Below are 23,279 nucleotides of genomic sequence, written 5' to 3'. Positions count from 1 at the left end.
AAATACACACATACACACACACACTGATATACAGATTTACATGCAGGGCAAAGGACAGGTGAGTTGTTAGTTTACATACATTGTTGCTGTGGGAAGCATATGTGAAACATTATGGACAATTCCAACAGTCACAGTCACTGTCACTCACTGTTGTTCTCTTATTGTGTATTGTTGTCCGGTAAAAAAGAGTGCAATTCATCTTTAATCTTCTGATGTAGCTCTTGATGCGCATGACAATAGTGATTAATTTAAATAAGCAGTAAATGTGGTTCTTCAAGTTTAGGAAGGGACAGGTAAAGGCTCTAGTTAACATTTCCCCACCACTGGCTTTGGCAGAAGTCCTCTTTCTGAGAAGTGAACACAAACACACATGGACTCGCCTTAGGGTACAGTATGGTCACCTTAGTATGCCAAGCCAAACAAACACAAACTGCAGCCCTCAGACTTCAACACACTATGATGATGTGTTGTGGTGTACAGTACTCTGTTGTTTAGTGTACTAAGAAACTGGATTTGTTTTACCTCACAAGCATCCCGTCCACCATCGTGTTTCCCCAAAATTCTGGGGAGTCTTGGTCCATAGAGCTGGATAAAGGCCTCACACTAAGAAAATAACAACAGGGATAAGCAGAGTAACAAAATCAATTCAAATTGAATGTTTTTTGTTCTGCTGTGGTGTTCTGTAGGGGGTACCTGAGGAACAGCATTGGGGTGCCGCTGGCAGATGTTCTGCAGCAGGGAGGCTGTCTGCGTCTCGGTGGCGTTCCGTCCGAGGTGGAACCGCGTTAGAGCCGAGAGTGAGAGACAAGAGGTGCAGTCGGAGGCCAGGGCATACTCTGCTCAACAACAAAAGAGGAAAACTGCTGATTCCAGGGACATGTTTGAACAACAATAAGATGTCTGATGTGTCTGGAATAACAGTCTGGTGTCAGTCAGCTTATGGTCTCAAGGCAGTTAGATTGATTTAAGTCACTCTGTCAAGTTTTCCAGTTCTGTATTCAAAATAAAATATAGCACTAGTCTGTGACTGAAATCACAAGTTTAAAAGACAAGGTGTGGTTTAGGTGTACTTTGTATCCACATAATCAGTTTAATATTTAATTTGTTTCATTAAAACTTTGCTTTCAAATTTAATATGTCAGTAACCTTTCCAGGTATTCAACACTTTGAGTGCACATGAGAAATGTAGGTATAATGTAGGTTTCAGACTTCATAGCATTGTTGTGGCACTGGTTTGTATTTCTGTGGCTATGAGAGTGCAGTTCAGAGGCTGACCTCTAGGAGGCACCTCCTCAAATAGGCACAGGTGCAAAAGAACACAGATGGTGTGGGGCGCAGCATCAGACAACAGGAAGTCGACCACCTGCTTGCCATACTTCTGCAGGAAGTCATTGCACTTTTCACTATATTTGTCTGGCAACATGCTGCACACTTTCCCCATGAGCTCTACTATCTGCTCCTGAGAGTCAAAGAGAGAGAGATAGATAGAGAGAGAGAGAGAGGCGGGGGGAGGGGGTGAATGAGAAAGGTTGCAAGAAACAAGTACAGGTAGACAGAACAAGTGGGATAACAGAAGTCTGATGATGAATACCACAAGACCAGTCTAAAAAAAAAAAAAAAAAAAAAAGTATATGTACATGAATAACATTCACACATGCTCAGATACAAACACTGAAACTGTTACTAAGATGAAGGAGAAGTGAGAGGTGTGCACGTGTGAACCTCAGTTCTCTCTTTCGGCAGCATGTCCTCCATCTTCTGGAGGAGGAGCACACACAAAGCACAGACAGGACCGCCCTGGAGGGAGGGACAGAGAGAGAGTCAGTGACTGGTAGCTGGAGAAGACAAGGAAATAATAGAGCAAATAGCAAATAGGTCCACCCACCCATCCATACACACACACACACCTGAGTATTCTGCTTGGTCCCTCCCACAGAGACACGTGTTGTGCTGATCTCAACCATGTCACTGGTCAAAGGCTTTGAGTTCTCTTGTAATGAGCGGATAGGACACAATCCCAGCAGTGGACACAAATCAATCTGGTGCTGCAAGACACACACACACATATAATACACATAAAATGTATACATATTTTATAAATAATAATAATATATTATTATTTGTGCATTAAGTAGCAACTGAATGTTTGCATGTGTGTGTGTGTGGGGGGAGAGAGCAAGTCTGTGTGTGTGTCTGTGTGTGTGTGTGTGTGTGTGTGTGTGTGTGTGCGAATGCGTAATCACCTTCATTATTGAGGGCAGGTGTTTGTCTACCATCAGGTAGCAACGGGTCAAGGCCTCTCCTTTCGGTAACTGCAAACACACTCCATGCAGAGCTTTCCTGAGCAGCTCAAGCTACAGCGTGAACAAACACACAAAAAAAACTGTGTTTGAGAGGTGACATGGAAAGAATGCACACGACTGATGTAAAAAGAGACACGTTGGTGTGTATTTGTGACCTAGTGGCCAATGGCTAATCTCTGACTGAGAGCGCTCATGGTGTGTGTGTTCAGCACACCTCACCTGTATGGAACTGGGAGAGTCCACATCCATTAGTAGCTGTGTTATCTTGGTGCAGTCCTCACACACACCCTCTGTCTGTTGGGTCAAAACAACAAAACGTAAGTGTGTGTGTGTGTGTGTGTGTGTGTGTGTGTGTGTGTGCGTGCGTGTGATAGTGTACAAGCATTGTGTGTGAGCAGACTTACAGGATTGCAAAGGCTTATGTCTGAACAAAAAAACTACAAATGACCATTGAATATCACAATCTTAGACACACAGGGCCCTATTGTAATGGTCTGAAACACATGATCTGAAGTGTATGGTTAAAGTGCATTTAAGGCGCGTCAAGTCTATTTCTGCTATCTGAAGGCGTAATAAGTGATAAGACATCAGGTGCATTGTTCAAAAAGGTTGTTCTTATGTTTCTTAATTAATCATGAGCATGGACGTATCTACAATTGAGGACACCGAGGTAATGTTCTCTGTATATTTTTCTACAGGTTTCGTTTAATTTATTAAGTGAAAGTAGAACTGGCGAGACAATTAGCACTGCAAACTCAGGAACACTTGACACATAGTTGTAGCTACAATCTAACTTCTCAAAACAAGAGCACAGTAATGTTAGTTAGAAATTACTGAGTGAATTTTATTTATAAAACAGACACCTAAACTAATTGTTGAACGCACGTCAAAACCCACAAACCCACAAAGTCCAACATAAACAAACTACCGTAAAACTTCAAATAATAGCTGAGTCCCAAATAGACACTGTCTCTTTTAAACGTCTGGTGTGGCTACAGGTTTGGGTTAAAGGCCGGTCTCAAATAGAGGCCTGGTCTGTTTTTTAGTTTCGGGTTGTAGACCTATTTAATCTTCCAAAACCCGTCAGATCGTCTGTTTAAGCCAGTATGGTGCAGACTGCGCACGTTAACGTTGTGATTAGATGGCATTAAAAGACTGCGGTGGGGAAAAGAGTTCCAAATTGTATAATTTTTTTCAATATAAACGATGCCTATATGTCTGACTTCGACATCGTTCAATTCATCCCTTTTGTTTCAAATTTGCGGATAGGCCGATGGTAAGCTTGTTTTTATGCCGGCAACAAAACAAAAGGGTTCACAAACGTTATTCTTTATTCTATACCGCTATGGCGATAAAGAGAAAGTAGTAGGCCTAGGCTATGATTGAAGACTATGATGACGCTGACTGTTGTCAAATTTGCTTAATAAAATACGGGAGAAACGATATGGTTCATGCTCTCTCATGCTGTTTCATTCGTGCCGAAAATGAGGGAGAATGAAACATTACGCACATTCCACTTTTGCATAAATAATTCCTGAACGGTTTTGGTCAGGGCTGAAAATGCAACTGTATTTGACAGAGGACAGACATAGGTTGCTAGTGACAAAATATGAGCTTTCAGTGTCTTTGTAAATTACGTTTGATTAAAACGTGTGTCATCTGTTCTAGCTATCCCCGCTATTTGGATCTTATCTCATTCAATGAACAACATCTCAACACTAAATGAATGATGAGCTGTAATTGTCATCGGATAGCCTAGTCATATGGGTAGTCATATGGGTAGACACTCCGATGCAGTTTGGTGAATAAAAGCCTGGGCTATTATTTGGAGTATTACGGTAGGTTATCTGACGTTTGTCATGTTAATTTCTGCCTGATGTGGTGTCTATTCACCTGAATAAAAATGAGTGATAGGCTAAATCAGGGGTCTTCAACATTTTTCAGCCCAAGGACCCCTTGGCTGAGAGAGACACTGAGCACGGACATTTGGCCTGATATTTGGAACTAAGTAGTCACACACGCATACACACACCCCTACACATGTTAACATGTGGGCTGTTGCTGAGCGACACTCCCATTAAGATTGGGCAACATAATTTCTATCTGAAAGATTTGGATACTTAGGGGCAACGAGACCATCCAATCAGAGTGCTAGCAATGAATCACATGACCAACCATCTGTGAGCTTCTGAAATGTTCAATAAAGTTACCAGGGTCACGATAGTGAAGCAAGGGGAAAAGAGAAGCTTTGTATATCTTTTTACTCCGCTAAGTGTTCATGTTGAAACACAAAATGGACATTTTACTTTATCAAATGCTTAAAAAAAACAATGTATCGGTGTATCATCAGCTATTCAGTTAACAATCACAACTTGAGTATGGATGCAATATCTCATAGCCTACCTAGTGAGAGTTCGTCTGACCCTGGTGAGTGGCACAGATTCTGGGGCAGATGGTCGTCACTTATTTTGGTTTTGACGCTAACTAAATGGTGCATGTTCCCACGGTGATCACATGATTGCATGAAGACTCATATGTAGCCTATATAATGTTTTATAAACAAATACAAATCATCTTTTCTACGTTCTGTTTATGTTTATGTATTTATGTATGTGTATATAAATGCTTCAGATGAAATCATTTGACAGACCCCCGGTTGAATATCACTGGGCTAAATCAAAACAAATTTGCCTATGAGTTCAAATAATATGCAAGTGCAGATGCATGTAGGTTAATAACCTAATATAATATATTAATATACTTGCTAGTCACAAACAGGTTTCAGTAAAGGCAGGTTTAGTGGAATTCCTGTGTTCCATTCGGTCTCGCGTTCAAGCAGATTCCTTCAAATGCGCAGTTGACTATCAAAATGCGCTGTTTGGTGTTGCGCTACTTGCTGTTAAAGGGAATGACAGATGTCATTCTCATTGGTTTAAAGGATGTCACGCCCAAAACACACCCATGACTGATAAAGACACATAAGAACAACCCTTTTGTGCCCACTACCCAGCGTTTGATCACAAAATCACGCCATTAAATTAGTGAATGTTGACTGGCCACGCCTTTAATATCTTAAAACTTGTGCCTCTGACCAGACGTATCAGATCGCCAAGATAGGGCCCATAGTCTTATGCTGAAATTCAATGGAGATTCAGCTAACCTACATCATATAGATTACTTTATTCGTCCCCAAAGGAAATTTCTAATTATACATTGACTAATGTTATTTTGGATGAATAATAAATGTTATATTAATTTCATTTTTCATAAGCATGACCTAAACATAACCTTTTGTTAAATAATACCAATTATGGATCAGTTATTTAGTCTCTTAATTCGAAATTCAACAAGATAGACAGGAGAGAGAAAAGGAAGGGCCCTCTCAAGTGAGTGAAGTGACTCAGACCCAACAACACCCAATTGAAATTAGCTTCATTTTTGACCTCGTATTTAAAAAATCGGCTGGCCCTGTATATGGGTGTGTTTTTGGTGTAACGTCCTTTAAACCAATGAGAGTGACATCTGCCATTTCCTTTAAGAGCAAGAAGCACAAAAAAATAAAACAGCATGTTGATATTCTGACGACGAATGAGTGCATCTCTGCAGAAGGAATCTGCTTACAATCGAAAACATAGCCTGAAAAAAGCAACACTTTCCCCAATAATATTCGAATACTAAGGATATTCATCCAAACAGACGAGTCGTTGCCTGGGACTCGTTGCTAAGGACGCCATGATGTGTGGGTGTAAGATAGGATCCATAGGTGTGTAACCATTCACACACACATATTGCATGTACACACACATGCATAGATAAACATGCAGAATAACATTCATTTACTCTCGATTTAAAAATGTGTGTTGTGCCCTTGGACAAGGCAATTCACCTGCCTTGTCTCAGTCCATTCAGCTGTAAAATGTGTACCAGTTTTGGCTGGGGGCTACCTGCAATGGACTGGTATCTCATCCAGGGGTTAGGGGAGTAACAGTACACAAAAATCACAGTTCGGTGTGTACCTTGGTTTTGAAGTCACGGTTTGAACCGGCAACCCTCCGGTTACAAGTCCGAAGCGCTAACCAGTAGGCCACGGCTGCACTTGTGTACCTTTACCAGGGGGGTTCTACAACTCTCATTTGCTTAGCACCACAGAAACCAGACATAACCACTGGCCCTATTAGCCTTCATGGCTAGAAAAGGATTTGAGCTAACTAATCTCGATCAGACATTAAACATTACACTCTCTCTCCCTTAATCCTTTAAACACACATTCTTTCACAGAAGCATTCAGACAGCCTCCCAAATCTACATTCCCTCTCTCTCTATTCCTCCTAACACAGGGCTTCTCCTGTAGGCCTACAACCACCCCCTGCAGGGTTCCATCATTTACTCATCAGTGGCACAGCTGATTTACTTAACAAACCACATTAGTTAATCAGGAGCTAACGTCTCTGATTTCAGTCAGGTTTTCAGAGTAGACTAGCCTGCAGGGAGAAGCCCTGCTCTAGGACACTGTCTGCTTTCACTGACTTTCACTGGACACCCGTTACTTGTTACTTACTGCAAACATTCATCCTCCTTTTTATACAGGCACCATACAGTGCCGCGCACACGCACACACACACGCACACGCACACGCACACGCACACACACACACAGACACACAGACACACAGACACACACACACAGACGTGCACTGGTGAGTTTCCTCTTTAACGCCTATATGAAATCAGAAGAGGGAAATGTGTGCTTTCTAAGCCTTTGAGTATAGAGAAGTGAGACAAAAAGTCTTACAAGAACCCACCCCACCCCTTCACACCACGTACACCTGAATTCCTGAATTTCCCCTTGGGGATCAATAAAGTATCTATCTATCTATCTATCTGTACACATAAGGCAATAAACACACAGAAGCACATGCTACAAGTAAAACAAGCCTTGCCCAAAGAATGTGAGTATGGTGGACTTACTCACCAACATTAAAACATTGTTATCTTCTCTGGGGAAAGAATGTACCACCACTCTTGTTTGCCCTTAACACACACACACACACACACACACACACACACACACACAGACAATCAGAGAGCAAAGTAGGCTATTACTTAGATAGCCTAAGTTATCATATTATCATATTATTTACACATTAGCTAATTTTTTACATTTACATCTGTTAGGATAAAAACAAAATGCTCAAATGAAGGCTGCATGCATTTATGTGACTGTATGGCTAAAGCTGGCAATCCATAGCCTATCATCCATACATTACAAGAACCACACAACTGTAAAAACAACCGTAAGCAACCGATACATACAATTCCTGGGATTTTTAGGAAAAAGTAACCTATATGATGTTGTTGCAGAAGACGCGGGGAGAATATGATTATAGAAAGAAACTTCGTAGGCTTTTAGGCTATATTAGACCTATGTCTTACCCACGGAGAGAGCAGTGGAAATGACCAGACTGGAGAGGATCGCAGCTATCATTTTGCTGGGGTGTGTCGGACTAACGGCAAGGACAAGAGGTAAACACAGCATACAGAACCTGCTCTTGACATTTATGTCAAAGACTGGGATTACCCGGAAACACTGACCCCAAACTCAAACCTATCAAGTACGAGAGAGACTAGTACGTCAGCCAGTGACGTCAGCCAGTTCCGAATCGGTGCGTTCATTGATTCACATGGGAAAACATTTTTCCCAGTGAAAATATCATTATTCACGTCAATTCATGTGGGAATAAGAGGTGGGGAACTGGGAGAATATTTTGCTAACCGAGTTGCCCAGTTGGAAGCTCGCTCGTCGTCACTTTTGTCATCACGTTGTGGTTCATTTTTAGGCTAGTCCTTGTGGCCTTTCATGTCCAACAACTTTAATGTGAACTTGGGAATTTGTCGTTTTTGTCACTTGAAAGCTGCATATCCTTCTTTCACAAGCGTCTTACATCATAGCCTATGTTTAAGCAAATACAAATACAGCTTCTCTCTATTTGCCGACTTTACTGTAACCTAATGTTGAGAGACAAGGTGAGCCATTTGGATGTGATACAGCCCGAGTTGTGAACTTGTCGCCACTTTGTAGCTCATGTGGATTCTGTCCAGCGATTTTAATGTGAAGCTGTCAAATATTGCGGTTTTTGTAACTTAAAAGCTGCATATCCTTTCTATTCTTTCACAGCTGTGGGCAGTTTCACGTGGGTCATCATTGCCCTTGGACATTTTCAGCTGGTTAGAAATTGGACTAATTTAACATGATTTTTCTTTGTCATTTTATTTTCTTTTTTTTACTTTTTATTTTTTTAATTTATTCGTTGTCTGTCTTGGTGTCACGGGTACGCTGGCGACTATGCCGCTCCGTCCGACATCTATTGTCTTATGTGTCAATGACAATGTCTTATGTGGAGCGCTTTGGGTTGCACTTTGTGCATGTTAAATGTGCTATACAAATAAAACTGACTTGACTTGACTTTCACAAGGAGCCCCACATACCTTTGAGGAAATACAGCCCTTTATTTATGATTAATGTTGGTATGTTTTCACTTTGTTTTAACTTTGTAAGCTATAACTTTGTTGTGCCGTCCTAGTTTCACATTCCTACTGCAAAGTTGGCCTACAGAACGATGTCATCACTGGGAATGTTCCCCTTTTACTGTCTATGTTTTTCATGGTGCGTTCATGCACATGAGAAAAAAACATTTTCGTAACGTGATTGCAAACGTAATCGTGGACGTCACCTCATGTGGGAATCACTGGTGGAAAACTGGGGGGAACGTTTGCTAACAGAGTTGCCCAATTGTGGGCTTGTCACCACTTTTGTCATCACGTCAAAGATGGTTGATTACGAAGATACTTCATGAGAGGCCATTTCCTGTCCCTGGAAATTTATGCAAATAGGGTAGCAGTACATGCCCCCGCACATTTATGCAGTGATCGGGCTCTCTTTTTAACATTGAGGTCTATGGCAGAATCCAAGAATTTCCCAGAATTTGTCAAAGACTTATTTTTCTGAGCAATGGATGCACATTTCGGACACGGTATCATGATCTCCAAACCCTCCTCCCTATTTCAGTAGAATGTTGTGATAGTATGACCCTCCAGTCGGGAGAAAATCAACATTAAATATAGCTGCAAGCAGCAATGCGGGGGCCTAGCAGTGCGCTAGAGCAGGAATGGCGTTGACATGGCATGAGCAAGCACTCACAGCAAGAGGCCAAATTACACCGATGTCCTTGTGCGTTCACACAATCAGCTACCATGTCCCTCTACCAAGTTTGGACTTCATACACCAAAGTGTTGCTGAGATGTTAGCTCACTTTCTTTATTACAGCACCCCTAGAGGCCAAATGAGACCACTTTCCTTGCATGTCCTCACAATCAGCTAATACGTCCATGTATCAAGTTTGGACTTCATACAATGAAGCGTTGCTGAGATATGAGCCCACTTCCTGTATTACAGCGCCCTCTATGGAGGCCAAATGATGCCAATTTCCTACTGTGTCCTCACAATCAGGTACCAAGTCCCTGTACCAAGTTTGGACTTCATACATCAAAGCGCTGCTAAGATAGGAGCTCACTTCCTGTATTGCAGTGCCCCCTATAGAGGCCAAATGATTCCAATTTCCTAGTGCGTCATCATAATCAGGTAACAGGTCCTTATACCAAGTTTGGACTTTGTACACCAAAGCGTTGCTGAGATACAAGATCACTTCCTGTATTACAGCGCCCCCTATAGAGGCCACAGGATGCCAATTTCCTAGTGTGTCCTCACAATCAGATACCAAGTCCCTGTACCCAATTTGGACTTCATACATTAAAGCGTCTCCGAGATGTTAGCCCACTTCCTTTTTTTGCGGCTTCATCGCCATATTTCATTGGTTGTCATGAGCCAATAAAGTGGAATTTGAAAAATCTGACAAGTATCGTTTGTGCGGCTCAGTCTGAAGATCATCTCCGCCAAGTTCCGTGAAAATCAGATGAAATTTGTGACCGCTGAAACTTTCTGTAGAGTTTGGACCAAATCCAATATGGCGGAGGTCCAATATGGCGGAAAGTGACGAGATAGGGGTCGATGAACTCGGGATGGTCCAAGGATTCAGACGCAATTGTGAAAATCAGACAAAAGAGTCAAGGATCACGCGCATGAACGCATGCCCAGCATTGAACTGGTGGTGGCGCTAGAGTGTTCAATGTATATGCATAAAAATTACTGTGAGTGATTGGGACAGCGTCCTGACTAATGGTATCGAGTTTTGTTATGTTAACTCAAAGTGCCACGGAGATGTTAGTCCACTTCCTGTTTGGCGGCTTCATCGCCATATTTGATTGGCTGTCACAGGCAAACAAAAATGAAATTGAAAAATCTGACAAGTATCTTTTGTGCGGCTCGGGCAGAAGATCATCTCCGCCAATTTCCGTGAAAATCGGATGAAATTTGTGACCGCTGAAACTTTTCGTAGAGTTTGGACTAAATCCAATATGGCGGAGGTCCAATATGGCGAAAAGTGACGTAATAGGGGTCATTGAACTTAAGGCGGTCCAGGGATTCCAATGGTGTCTGATATGTGAAAATCGGACACACCGTTCAATGGTCACATGCGTGAATGCAATCCAGGTTCGACCCATTGGTGGCGCTAGAGTGTTGGGCATAGAGTTCTGTAAATTGGTGAAAGTGATCATGGGACAGTGCTTAATCAGTGTGCCAAATTTCATAACTTTAGACCCAAGCGGTTCTCTATGGCGAGTCTTAACTGTACACATGTAATACTCTTTTTGTCCACTGGTGGTTGTTTTGGCGCTGTTTCGCGTTTGCCATCGAAAACGGAATGAAATGTAGGGCTACCTGCAAACAATGTAAGAGGCCTATGCTGACTGCATCAGTGCTCAAAGTCAGTGGTCCCCAAACTACGGCCCGCCACCTAATTTTGGGTGGCTCCCCAAAACATGTCCGTGGTATATAGCATCTGGCCCGCACGGGAGTACGACATCGTCAAACTATAACCTCCGTAATTTCCCCCTTTCATTCTCTATGGCGAGTCTTAACTGTACACATGTAATACTCTTTTTGTCCACTGGTGGTTGTTTTGGCGCTGTGTCGCATTTGCCATCGAAAACGGAATGAAATTTAACATTCTAGCATGCTGCCTAACACCTCCATGGTGTTTAGAGGGACCTTCTTTACTTGCTGGCTACTATTATATCATTAAACAGCAATGCTAATTTTTAAGGCTTCATCCAATATGTACCGTATTAAGTTTGGAAATTTGTGCACATTAGTGCATATTTCAGTAGATTAAGCCTTATTTGCACATTTAAACATTACATTTCAGAAAACTTGTAATGCAAAAAATACTTGTCTTAATGTAAGTGAAAAACTGGGAAAGTTTTGTGGTGATACATAAAAGTTTACATTTTTACCCTATACCAGTATTTTCTCGCCTGAGAACAAGGCATCCATTTTTGAATGAAACTTCAGAGACACTGGGGACCTGATTTAAATGTTATACGGTGGATTTGTATTAAGGACCCTTTGAACTATCTAAAAATGCTGTATAACAACTTTTCCTCAATTTTTTTACCACAGATTTACTTTAATTTCAACTCTGCAAGATATCAGCAAATTAGCCTATGGCGTTATTAGTGTAATAGTACACCGTTTTCAGGTCCTAAAATGACTGCAGTAATGACTTGTCAACCAAAATTGTCAACCAAAATTGTCAACCAAAGATTTTCTGATTCTTCAGTTTGTAAGGATTCCAAAAATATATAGTTTTACAAATCCCCCAAAAAATTGAACGAACAAATTGGTCTGAACAAAGTGTCCTTCACTATAGGGCTACCTGCAAACAATGGGTGTGTTCGAAATGGGAGACAGCTGCCTACTGCCTCCCTCCCTACATAGAGAGCTGTCTCACTAGACATGACTTTGGATTAAATGCATCTTTTAAAAATGAGAATCTTTGGTTAACACTACGGTATGACGTTAGCAAAGGCCTGACGTTAAACTAAATTAACTTCTATTCAAGTCTTATTTCTGGGTCTTTCCTATTATTATAATTATTTCTATTTTTATCCACTCGTTCAAATGTTCATTCAAATTCACAATTCACAAAGTTAAGTTAAGTGAAAGTGGTCATTTCAGATGTTTTTGTCAGCACTTCATAAACCTCTCATAGTTTGAGAACTTTAAATTATTGGTAGGATATTGCTTGTTCACAACTTGAGCTGTGTAGGCAAAGACACAGAGTTCAAAGTTCACACATTTTGAATAAAATATACTTTTGGGACTCCCTGCTAATACTTTTGGGAATGCTTACGTCTTTTTATTAGTATTTTCATTTGTAGTTTCATTTGAGCTACATTTTACACTGATATGGCATGATGGCAATATAAACACAGCTAACAATGGTATTAAATTCCAGTAGCCTATGATTAAATGTAATAGAATATTCAACTAAGGTAGACTGCTGTTGTTCACAGTTCTAAGATATTTATGGTTACTTATATACTCTACTATAGAGTCTCTGGCCCTCTCTTAGAGCCAGGCATAGCGAGCTGGCCCTCAGAAGAAAATGTTTGGGGACCACTGCGCTAGATGGCTGGGTTTAGAGGTCCGTAAATGAGTGTGAGCGGTCAGTGGAGTGTCCCGAAACTTTCTGCCAAAAAATCTGCACTTTTTAGCCAGGCGTTCTATGGGCTGCCATAGACTCCAATGGCGGAAGTATAATAATAATAGGAAAAGCTAGTAGGTGTACACCAAGTTTATTTTGTACTCCGGCTTGTCTGGCGTGGAACCGAGGCGTTCAAACGTAAGTCATACGTCAGTGACACGCCCCTGTGCAGGCAGGAACTGAACCAGAGCCCGTCTCTGACTGAACTCCACTTTGCCCTCATAGACATGAACTAGGACGACCCATCTTGCTACGCATTCATTATCTTTGATCACGTTGTATAGTTCAGTGTTTTTCAACCTTTTTTGTGCCACGGCACACTTTTGACACTTAAAATGTCCCACGGCACACTAACATCCTGTGTGAAGAAAAAATAAACATACCATAGCCTAAAATTTTAAATAATACACAGATATGGCCTTATTATGGCTTCTATGCAAGACCTGCTCAATAAAACAAGCGCCCTCTGTTTCATTTGTAGGTGACTATATCTAATTTAATTGTTGTTATGAACTGGATATGTGATGATTCTGATGATCCCCGTTGTACAATGTCTGCATACCACAAATAGTGCAATCATACAATCAATGAGAGCATGTGGTTATAAATTCTTTGATGCAACAGTTGCTTTTCTGGACCAGTGAGTGACATTTGAGTAATTTTCTGCGGCACACCTGTGTGCCCCGGCACAGTGGTTGAAAAACACTGGTATAGTTGTATAGTAGTTCATGTGGACTTGCATGTCCAACAATTTTAATGTGAAGTTTGGAATTTGCCGTCTTTGTCACTTGAAAGCTGCATATTATGCAAGTGTCTTACAGCATAGACCTACTTTTAAGCAGTTCTTTATTTAGATTAATGAGTATATGTTTTAACTTTTGTTGTGGTGTCCATGCTTTCTCCACATTCTGATGGCAAAGCACATGAACGTTGGCAGTGGGAAAAACAACAACAACAACAGTCATGGGGGGGCAGTCCCTAATATTCTCAGATGGCCTGAACACACCACCAGACCCTATAAACGTATCATTACGTCCACTCAGCCTGAACCAGAGCCATATAGAGAGCTCTGGCCTAAACATACACCCAGGTTAATTAAATTCTTTCACATGACAAGTTTGAAACACAATGAAACACAACTACCTGCTGTCAGTGACGCATGAATAAATCATAGAGAGAGCGCCACTTGCTGTTATGGCTGTTCCAACACACTCAGTATTTCCACAGCTTTTAAAAAAATCTAGTATTACACTGGAAAACATTGTGATAATTTTATTTAAAGGTACACTATGCAGGTTTAGGTATATTTTTGCCTTTTTTGCTGTGAACTGATTTGTATGAAATCACTTCTCATCAGACAAGTTTAGGGGTCGCGTAACTTCTGTTTTTTCGGACTTACTTACTACTTACTACTCATAAGACAAGCACGATGGACAAATGGATTACACGATTACAGTCAGTGGTAAACCTCACTCTCTTACAGTAGCCTCTGTGTCTTATAGCTGAGATTCTTCTAGGAACTGATGCTGATATTACTGTCATACTTAAAATACACGACAAAAGTCAAGAAATTTACATAAAAAAATTAAAGGAAAAATATAGCTGCAAGCAGCAATGAGGGGGCCAAGCAGGCAGTTCAGCAGTCCAGAAGTCCAGATTTGCCATGCAACTCAATGCCGTGGCATCAGGCATATAGCATTAAGCAGTCACAACAAGTTCCATGTCAAACAACCCAAGATTGGCTGAGTTACAAGGTCAAGTTTCACATCAAAACATAACTGATTTTGTGTGGCTGAACCAGGGCTGAGTGTTGCCGCCCCTCACCCAACCAACCCACCAAATGTCGCCCCTGCCCGTCCCACCCGCCCCACCCTTGCACGCACGCATTAGAATTAACTGGATGGAACTCGCTGTCAACAGTTTCACATCAAAAATAAAAGATCGATTGAGATATGATCATGCTTGCTGTGATTTCAATGCCCCAATAGAGGTCAAAGGTCACCAAATTATTTGTGCATCATCAGGATGAACCAGGCGGTTCTATGGGCTGCCATTGACCTCCATTGCAGAATAATACAGCAACTACAGGCCAAAATACATTTTGCCAATTCCAGAGCCCCCTAGAGGTCAAAGGTCACCAAATTTCTTGAGCGTCCTCCTGGTGGGTCCTGAGGACCATGTACTAAGTTTGGTTTTGATACATGAAAGCGTTGCTGAAATATGAGCTCACTTCCTGTTTGGCTTCGCCAAGAAAATTTTGATTGGCTGTTACAGGCGAACGCTTCTGTCAATCGTTCCAGAAAATTAAACACTGATAAGGCAAGGTCTGAGGATGGTCTGAGCCAATTTTGGTGAAAATCAGATAAAATTTGTGACCAGTGAAAACTTTTACGTATTTTGATTAAATTCAATATGGCGGCCGAATCAATTATGTTGACATCACAAGTTGGCCTGGGTCAGCCTAAGGACATCCAAAAGTATTACCAGACACCACTAGTATTTTTAATTCCAAACACATCAACAGCTACAGGCCAAAATGCATTTTCGCTAATTACAGCGCCCCCTAGAGGTCAAAGGTCACCAGATTTTTGAGTGCTCTACAGATGGGGATATAAGTCCATGTACTAAGTTTGGTTATGACAGATGAAAGGGTTGCTGAGATATGAGCTCACTTCCTGTTTGGCAGTGTTTCAAACATATTTCGATTGGTTGTTACGGGCGAACGGTTTTAGTTCCGAAGACAAAAATCGATAACTTTTGTGCGGATTGGTCTGAAGATCATATGTATTAAGTTTCGTTAAAATCGGACAAACTATGTGAGGCGTGAAACTTTAGTTTCACTTTCGATAAAATCCAATATGGCGGAAAATCCATCATGGCGGAAAATGACGTCATAGGGTGCGTTGAACTCGGCTTGGTCCAAGGAGTACAACGATACCACATTTTTGACAATCGGCCATACGGGTCAAAAGTTACGTGCGTGAACGCACATCCAACTTTGGCCTGTTGGTGGCGCTAGAGTGCTTGAGTTGCCATCATGAAACTTGGTGACATTAATCATGGTACTGTCCCTAATAAGTGTGCCAAATTTCACAACTTTTTACCAGACGGTTTTATGGGCTGCCATTGACTTCCATGGCGGAAGAAAGTATAATAATAAGAAATCATAGAATCACAATGGGTGCCTTCGCAGCTTCGCTGCTTGGCCCCCAATAATAAGAAATCATAGAATCACAATGGGTGCCTTCGCAGCTTCGCTGCTTGGCCCCCAATAATAAGAAATCATAGAAACACAATGGGTGCCTTCGCAGCTTCGCTGCTTGGCCCCCAAAAATTGAGACATTCAAACTTTTAAAAGAAAAAAAACAACTTTGTCCATAAAAAATGCTTACTTACACCTATTTGTACCAATTACGAAGTTTGCTGCATTAAATATTGACTACTTAATACAGTTAAGAACAAAATTATTCGTACCCCTGGCAAATATTGATTTAATGTTGATTTTTTCTTGACCAATATGTTTGTTCTGATTGAAAATGATACTGCCACATGCCAATAGGTTGTAAGACAATGTGGTAGAAACATGGAATCAAAAAAATAAGCATTTTTATCTTTTTTTTAAATAATTTTTATGAAAAATGGTGTGTCCACAATTATTCATACCCTTTTAAAATAATCACTGGAAACATCTTTATTTGCAATCAAAGCTCTCAAAATGGTTCTTATAATACGTACCAAGCCGCTCCATGTCTCCACAATGATTGTAGACCGCACCTTTTAGCTGCAATCCGGGTTTTGAGGCAGGAACAATTATTTGCCATCACTCTGGCTGACGGACTGGACGGTCTGGCATTTGAGGCCGTTTGGGCCGGCCAATCATGGGGCGGCATGCTTGTCGGGTTCGCGTGGCCCCTCCATCGCAAAGCCGGTTTCACATTATCTCTTGGCCCTCTATCAAGCATAACAGTATTAAATGGCGTCAAACTAGCTATTTCTCTCTAACGCTGTCTTTTTCTTATATAGTTGGAGACTGATCTAATTTCGTTAAAATTTTCATCTTTTCATTATTATCTAATATCTCAGCTGTCCAATGACTGATTTTATTTCTGAAATACATTATTTTTGCTTTCATACAATGTTAATGACAAACATCAGTCAAGGTAAACTCCAACGAAGTGCAGGTGGCATCTAGCGGTCCATGTCAAAATATACAACTGGTTCACGACTCATCTTCAAGTATCCAAAACATTTCGCGCCATAAACCCCTTAACAAATCATATCAAATTGAAGCTTATGTTGTCAGCATTACGAGGAAGATTTCAGAAATAAAATCAGTCATTGGACAGCTGAGATATTAGATGATTGGTGATTGATTAACGAAATTAGAACGGTCGGGCTTGTGAGGGTTAAAAAAAAGTTGGGGTACGGGCATGTTTACCACTGTGCTGCTTGTCGTAAAAAAAAATAGGAAGACGAAGTCGTTTGGTGATGCCTAAATTGTGTTAAATTATGCCGAAGGGGCATAATTATAATGTGATACACAGGGCAACTCTTTGAGCAATGTTGCTTGGCGAACCATAACCGGTTCCATGTGTTTTGATTAGATGATTCACCTGACAATTTGCCTATTTATGATTAAAGTTCTCAAAAACAACTAGAATTGCGTTTCCGAGGAACTGCAAGAGTGGGTTTGATCAGGGGCATGGAACTCATCCAAGGATTCCAACGGTACCTCATTTATGAAAATCGGACATACGGGTCAAAAGTTACATGCACACACCTTCATATACACAGACAGCCCAGCCCAGCCCATTAGAGCTCTGCCAGATGGCTTAGAACTATGCCAGGTGCAAGCTTAAACAATTAGAGCTGTGATGTCATAATCGAAATTAGAATCCTTGAACATTCGACAAGGGCCAGCAACACGAAAGTAACAAGCTCCCTACACCGGTTCGGGCCTGCATTTTTGGAGTTTGAACCGCGTCGATAGCTCACATGGTCTAGGAGCAGTAGTTTGTAGAAAAAGTGGGTGAAAAAGAAGATATAATAAGTAAACTTAAGAAGAACAATAGTGGGCTTGCTCCGCCATGCTGTGGTCTTGCTGGATCAAACCCACTAATAAATAAATAAAGTAAACTTAAGAAGAACAATAGTGTGCTTGCTGGATCAAACCTACTAATAAAGTAGAACAATAGTATAGTATAGTATAGTATATATACTTTTTTGATCCCGTGAGGGACATTTGGTAAATCTGCTGGATCAAATTTACTAGATCAAACCCACTAATAAGTCACCCAATATCAATGGGAACGTGTCAGAACAACAGTTCTCAGGAACATTGCCCAGCAACATTGCTTGGAAAAAGGTGCCATGTTTATCCGCTTTGGGGGACACATACACATCACAGTCACAGTTGTTTCAAAGTTCTACCAAAAAAGTGTGGGTTAGCAAGTAACCATGTGGTTGAGCGAGTGGGTTGGTGTGAGAGAGGGAGTGTATTGTGTGTGTGTGAGCAACCTACACGTTACTCATCTTGCACTGGATCACCTTCCTGAATCTCAATATTCTGATCAAAACAATGGGCAAATTACTGCACCAGTCAGACTATATTCATTGTTTTGCACTTTTATGTCATCATACCACCAAAAGTATTTGTTTTACAAAAAATATTTGGCAGCACAAAAATACACACCTATAAAGTATTTTAATACAAAATGTGTAGCCATTTTCTTCAGCCCAATAGATTAGATTAGATTCAACTTTATTGTCATTGTACAAGTACAAAGACAACGAAATGCAGTTTGTGTCTAACCAGAAGTGCAAAACAGCAGAAAAGTGCAATGTGATATACAAAGTATAGACAGGTGGTACATAGACAGGACAAGATAGACAATATAGTGCAGTGAAGACAGTAGTATACAGTTTGTTTACAGAAGGTGGTTTAGAGTAATAAATATGTGCAGTGTATTAGCAGTTACCTTATAAGAGCAGAATATATGCTATGTAATATGAACAATGTATGAACAACATGCAGGCGCGTAGCAAGTGTGGGGGGTGTGGATGTTATAACGTACACACTTTTGCTGGAACACGATTCTATCCCCCACACTTTTTGTCAGATTAAAATGAAAGTAAAATATATTTTAAAAAAAACGCTCCCGTAAAGAGTTGGAACCGTATCTACCACAACGCACACACAAAGAGACACAAATAGGTCTGTTGATTTGATTGAATGGTCATCCAGCCAATCACATCAAGTTAGCCAGTGAAGAACCAGAGCCGCTCTGATCAAATTCAAAGTGTGCATCTTTCTGACTGACCGTTTTTGTCACACTGTATAAATGCAGAGAGTCAAAGTGAATACGGGGGTGCGCGCACCAATGCACTTGTTTGTGCAGAAAGACCTTTGGCTACTGTTCTCAGAGCATTATGCTTTCTCTGTCTATGATCTGCAGCTTTTCTCAAACTATGGGCCTCCTCAACAATTAACCTAGGCTACTGGTCCACGTAGCAGCGAAATTAAGTTATGCCCGGTGCTTCACACGTCTGATCTGATTTCACTGTCAATGTGTGTCATAGTGCTACATCTACTGGAGATCTTAATGTCTTACGATCGCGTTCCATTTAGAACATCTTATTTTGATCTTACAAACGGAGGCGTCAAGACACATTTGAGTTCTACATCTGAGAATGAAGATTTCCAGCATGTAGAACTCATATAGAGCGCTCATGCAATGTGTGTGTCCCTGCAGCAAGTGAAACTGTAACGTGGGCTAGAAGCAACAATAGTTTAAACAACAACGTGGATTCCTGTAACTATTAATGGAAAAAGCATAGAAATGGCTAATCATAATCTTTAAATTGACATTAATTAAGCTGGCTATATGCAACACAATTTATTATGACCGCTGCTAGCGAAGCTAGCGAAGTCGTCATATAGGGATTGTCAAAGTTTTTTTTTTTTTTTCGTCATCTACTTCCTGAATTTTGGTCAACGATACCCGGGACACCGAACCACCGGGGCACATGAAATTTGGTGGGTATGTAGCCCCACTAGACTTTTAGATTTCGTTTCGTCCCCGGGGGCGGCAGTTTTGCCTATACATGCGTGAGACTAAGACGCCTGTTTATTTTGTTTTAAGTGCGTGCAGGGTGTGAGAGGGGAATCGATGTGCTTTGATTACAGCTTGGTAGTTGTATTCTGTGAAATTAAAAAGCATGTGTGTGTGAAGTATGCAAACAATGACACCTTCATTTCATTATGGCTGCTTTAGCAACACACCTTAAGCTACTGTGTGGGTCCCATCTAGAAGTGGCTACTTCATTCGCGCTTTCCTTGACTCATGGAGCTGCGTGAATTTTATTACAACTTTTTTCAGATATGGCAGTTTAAGTCCGCTTTGATACTGTAAGGCATGAAGCCATTGGTTTCCAAATGAGATTTTATTTTGTGTCGCCAGCATAGCCTATTGACAATTTATGTTGTAAATAGGCCTACCTTATAAGCCTACCTGTAGCTTAGGGAAGCTAACAGCTTTCTATTAGCTGTTCTATTAGGAGTCATAACTCCCTGATGCATTTTTGCATTTAGAATAGCCAGAGCGTGGATATCTCAATCGGAAAATTAAACAATATCGGGTGCCTATGGACTAGGCTGGGTGAACCCAGCCTGATCTGCCCGCTATTTACAGTGCATGAAAATGCACTGTTCTGTTATCCGAAGTCTTCTTCTTATTCTTCTTCTTCTTCTTCTTCTTCTTCTTCCCACCAAAGTTCTCTGCGTCTAATTCAGCCTTAACCGTTTAACGTTAAAAACAGCACTCACTGATGCACTTATTCTTATACTCTAATGTTTTTAAATTGTCCTAAAATTGTTGAGAATTGCTCTAAAACTTAAACTGTTTACCATGTTGTTAGTCGCTTTGGCTAAAAATGCGTCAGCCAAATGTAATGTAATGTAATGTAATGTAATGTAACGTAACGTAGGTCTTGAAAAGGACACGTGGGGAATGTATTTTTCACTTTTCTAAACTTTATACTTTTTGAGATAGGCTATTAATAAAAAAAACAAGCTTATTTTTCCCTATAGACTTTGCATTAGCACTATGACATCACAATGGACTAATTAACTTGATTTGCACCTGTATCAACTTCCAGCTGCTCACTATTAGGACCCATCAAAGGGCCAGTTAAACTGATTGCACCTGTATCAACTGCTTTCTGCTTAACTAGGCCAACTCTCTCTGTGTCTCTCCATTCTACAAGGATATAAGGCACATTCCATCCAACTTTCTATCCATTCATCCTCTTCAAACCATTCACTCATCCATCAACATCCATTAAACAAACTCATTGACACATTCTCTAAAATTTCTGAATACTCAATCAATTGGAATAAATCTGCAGTTCTCCCATTACATCCCAACAGCTGGGATGTGACAGCCAACTCTTCACCTATCCCACTCTGCACTAACTATATCACTTACTTAGGGATAAAAGTCTCCCCAGGCTGTCAGACTTATTTAGCCTAAATTATTTCCCTCCTACTCACTTCAATAGATGATGACCTTCAACGCTGGAAGAACCTCCCATTATCCATCATGGGCAGAATCTCAGTAATCAAAATGACAATACTGCCCAAAATAAACTATCTATTCTCTATGATTCCAACCCAGCCCACCACCCTCTGGTTTAAGTCTCTCGATTCATTAATCACTAAATTCTACTGGAAAGATAAGACCCCAAGGATCAAACTCGCCACTCTCCAAAACCAAAAGCAATGGGAGGACTAGAGGCCCCACACTTCCAGCACTATGCCCTGGCCAACCAGCTCCACTTTATCCCACAAATGGCTACACCCCACCCCTCAGACAACACCTGGTTAGACCTAGAACAAACAATCTGTAAAGAAATTAAAATCTCAGATCTCCCCTTTCTGCAGTCAGTCGGGTCAAAAACATCCATCCTTCAAAGCCCCAACAATTTCAGCTACTCTGACAGCCTGGTGGAGATTCTACCACATCACTGATTCACCTATAGCACCATCAATTCAAGCACTTTGATTTGGAATAACCCAGATTTCACCGTCAATAAAAAAACACTTAACTTTCACACATGGATGGGAAAGGGCATCACTCACCTTCAACACATTCTTCAAGACAATAATCTGGCCTCATTTTTCCTGTTTGGTCCAGAAGCACGCATCGAGAGTAAACACTTCTTACAATACCTGCAAATTAAATCATCTATCCTAGGAAAAATTAACATCCAGACAGCTAACCTTGACATTCCCCACCAATCTCAGAGCTGCTTAATATTCCCTCTCCAAAAAAAAAAAAATACTCTCCCAAATTTACAAAATTATATCTCGTTCAGAAAAAACAACTGGCCTGCCATTTCACAAATGGGAATCAGACTTATCAATTACTCCCGGTGCCGACTTCTGGACCAAAATGTGCAAAAACATCTACCTCATGACAAAGAATAGTAATCTACAACTAATACAATACAAGGTTCTTCACAGATTCCACTTCACTGCACATAAATTGGCAAAATGGGGTTTGGCTCGGATCTTTGCACTCACTGCACACAAAATAACCCAGATACATACATTCATGCGGTTTGGCATTGCACTCCAATCAACCACTTCTGGGTGAGTGTCACAAAATCTCTCTCTCCCATCTTTGGCTGTCACATCCCAGCATCCCTTCCTTATGCATACTTGGTGATACATCCACAGTCAATTTAAGCAACTCCGGCAATAAAACACTGCTGGTAGCTGACTATCGCCAAGAAAAACAATCCTCATGAACTGGAAATCTAAGAAAAAAGCTCACATCACTCATTGGAAAAACTTGTTAACAGACTATATATCATTAGAAAACCTATCAACTACAAACTTAATCAATACTCAGGATACAACCTCTCCTTGGTACCCCCTTTTGCCTGAGTTCCATCTCCACACGATCATAACACACTTCATCAACAGATACACATATCATCGAACACTAGGCAGGGGAGGGTAGCTGGAACTATTATTGTTATTATTATTATTATTATTATTATTATTATTATTATTATTAGTAGTAGTAGTAGTAGTAGTAATATAAATAGCATCCCCTTCTTTCCCTCCCCCTTTTATTTACATTCTCTGATAACTTTACTAATTTCACTCTTTCTCTCTGCCTCTCCCATCGTTATTCTGCCGGGGCCCCATTGGATGGCTTGGGAGACTCGGTCCTGGCGGGTCGCTGTGTGGTTTTGGCATTGGTTGGGTCCTGTGGGTTATCTATTGGCCCTGGGCCCCCGGTGTG

At 40.9% G+C, this 23,279-nt stretch overlaps 1 protein-coding gene across 1 annotated transcript; it reads right to left on the bottom strand.

Moving 5' to 3' along the window:
• Nucleotides 1-86: 86 nt before the first annotated feature.
• Nucleotides 87-7,872, bottom strand: sftpbb (surfactant protein Bb). The gene is made up of 10 exons (XM_048244420.1): nucleotides 7,736-7,872; nucleotides 7,275-7,333; nucleotides 2,523-2,597; nucleotides 2,244-2,354; nucleotides 1,908-2,045; nucleotides 1,723-1,797; nucleotides 1,276-1,459; nucleotides 694-836; nucleotides 523-603; nucleotides 87-347 (listed from the first exon to the last, which is right to left on the bottom strand). Exons 1-10 carry the CDS (start codon nucleotides 7,836-7,838, stop codon nucleotides 303-305), a joined length of 1,014 nt encoding a protein of 337 aa, XP_048100377.1. The 5' UTR covers nucleotides 7,839-7,872; the 3' UTR covers nucleotides 87-302.
• Nucleotides 7,873-23,279: the final 15,407 nt, after the last annotated feature.

This window comes from Alosa alosa, chromosome 5 (assembly GCF_017589495.1).
Source record: "Alosa alosa isolate M-15738 ecotype Scorff River chromosome 5, AALO_Geno_1.1, whole genome shotgun sequence".
Lineage (NCBI taxonomy): Eukaryota > Metazoa > Chordata > Actinopteri > Clupeiformes > Clupeidae > Alosa > Alosa alosa.
The sequence above is the reverse complement of the archived record's forward strand: the minus strand, read 5'-3'. Positions and strand labels throughout refer to the sequence as shown.

What these genes read in the sequence shown, in the direction of transcription:
- sftpbb (XM_048244420.1), bottom strand. Translation starts at nt 7,838, where the DNA reads ATGCTGTGTTTACCTCTTGTCCTTGCCGTTAGTCCGACACACCCCAGC. An exon ending in TGAGGAGGTGCCTCCTAGAG is followed by an intron (nt 837 to 1,275) that starts GTCAGCCTCTGA and finishes GTTGTTGAGCAG; the next exon opens with AGTATGCCCTGGCCTCCGAC. An exon ending in GTGGACGGGATGCTTGTGAG is followed by an intron (nt 348 to 522) that starts GTAAAACAAATC and finishes TTCACTTCTCAG; the next exon opens with AAAGAGGACTTCTGCCAAAG.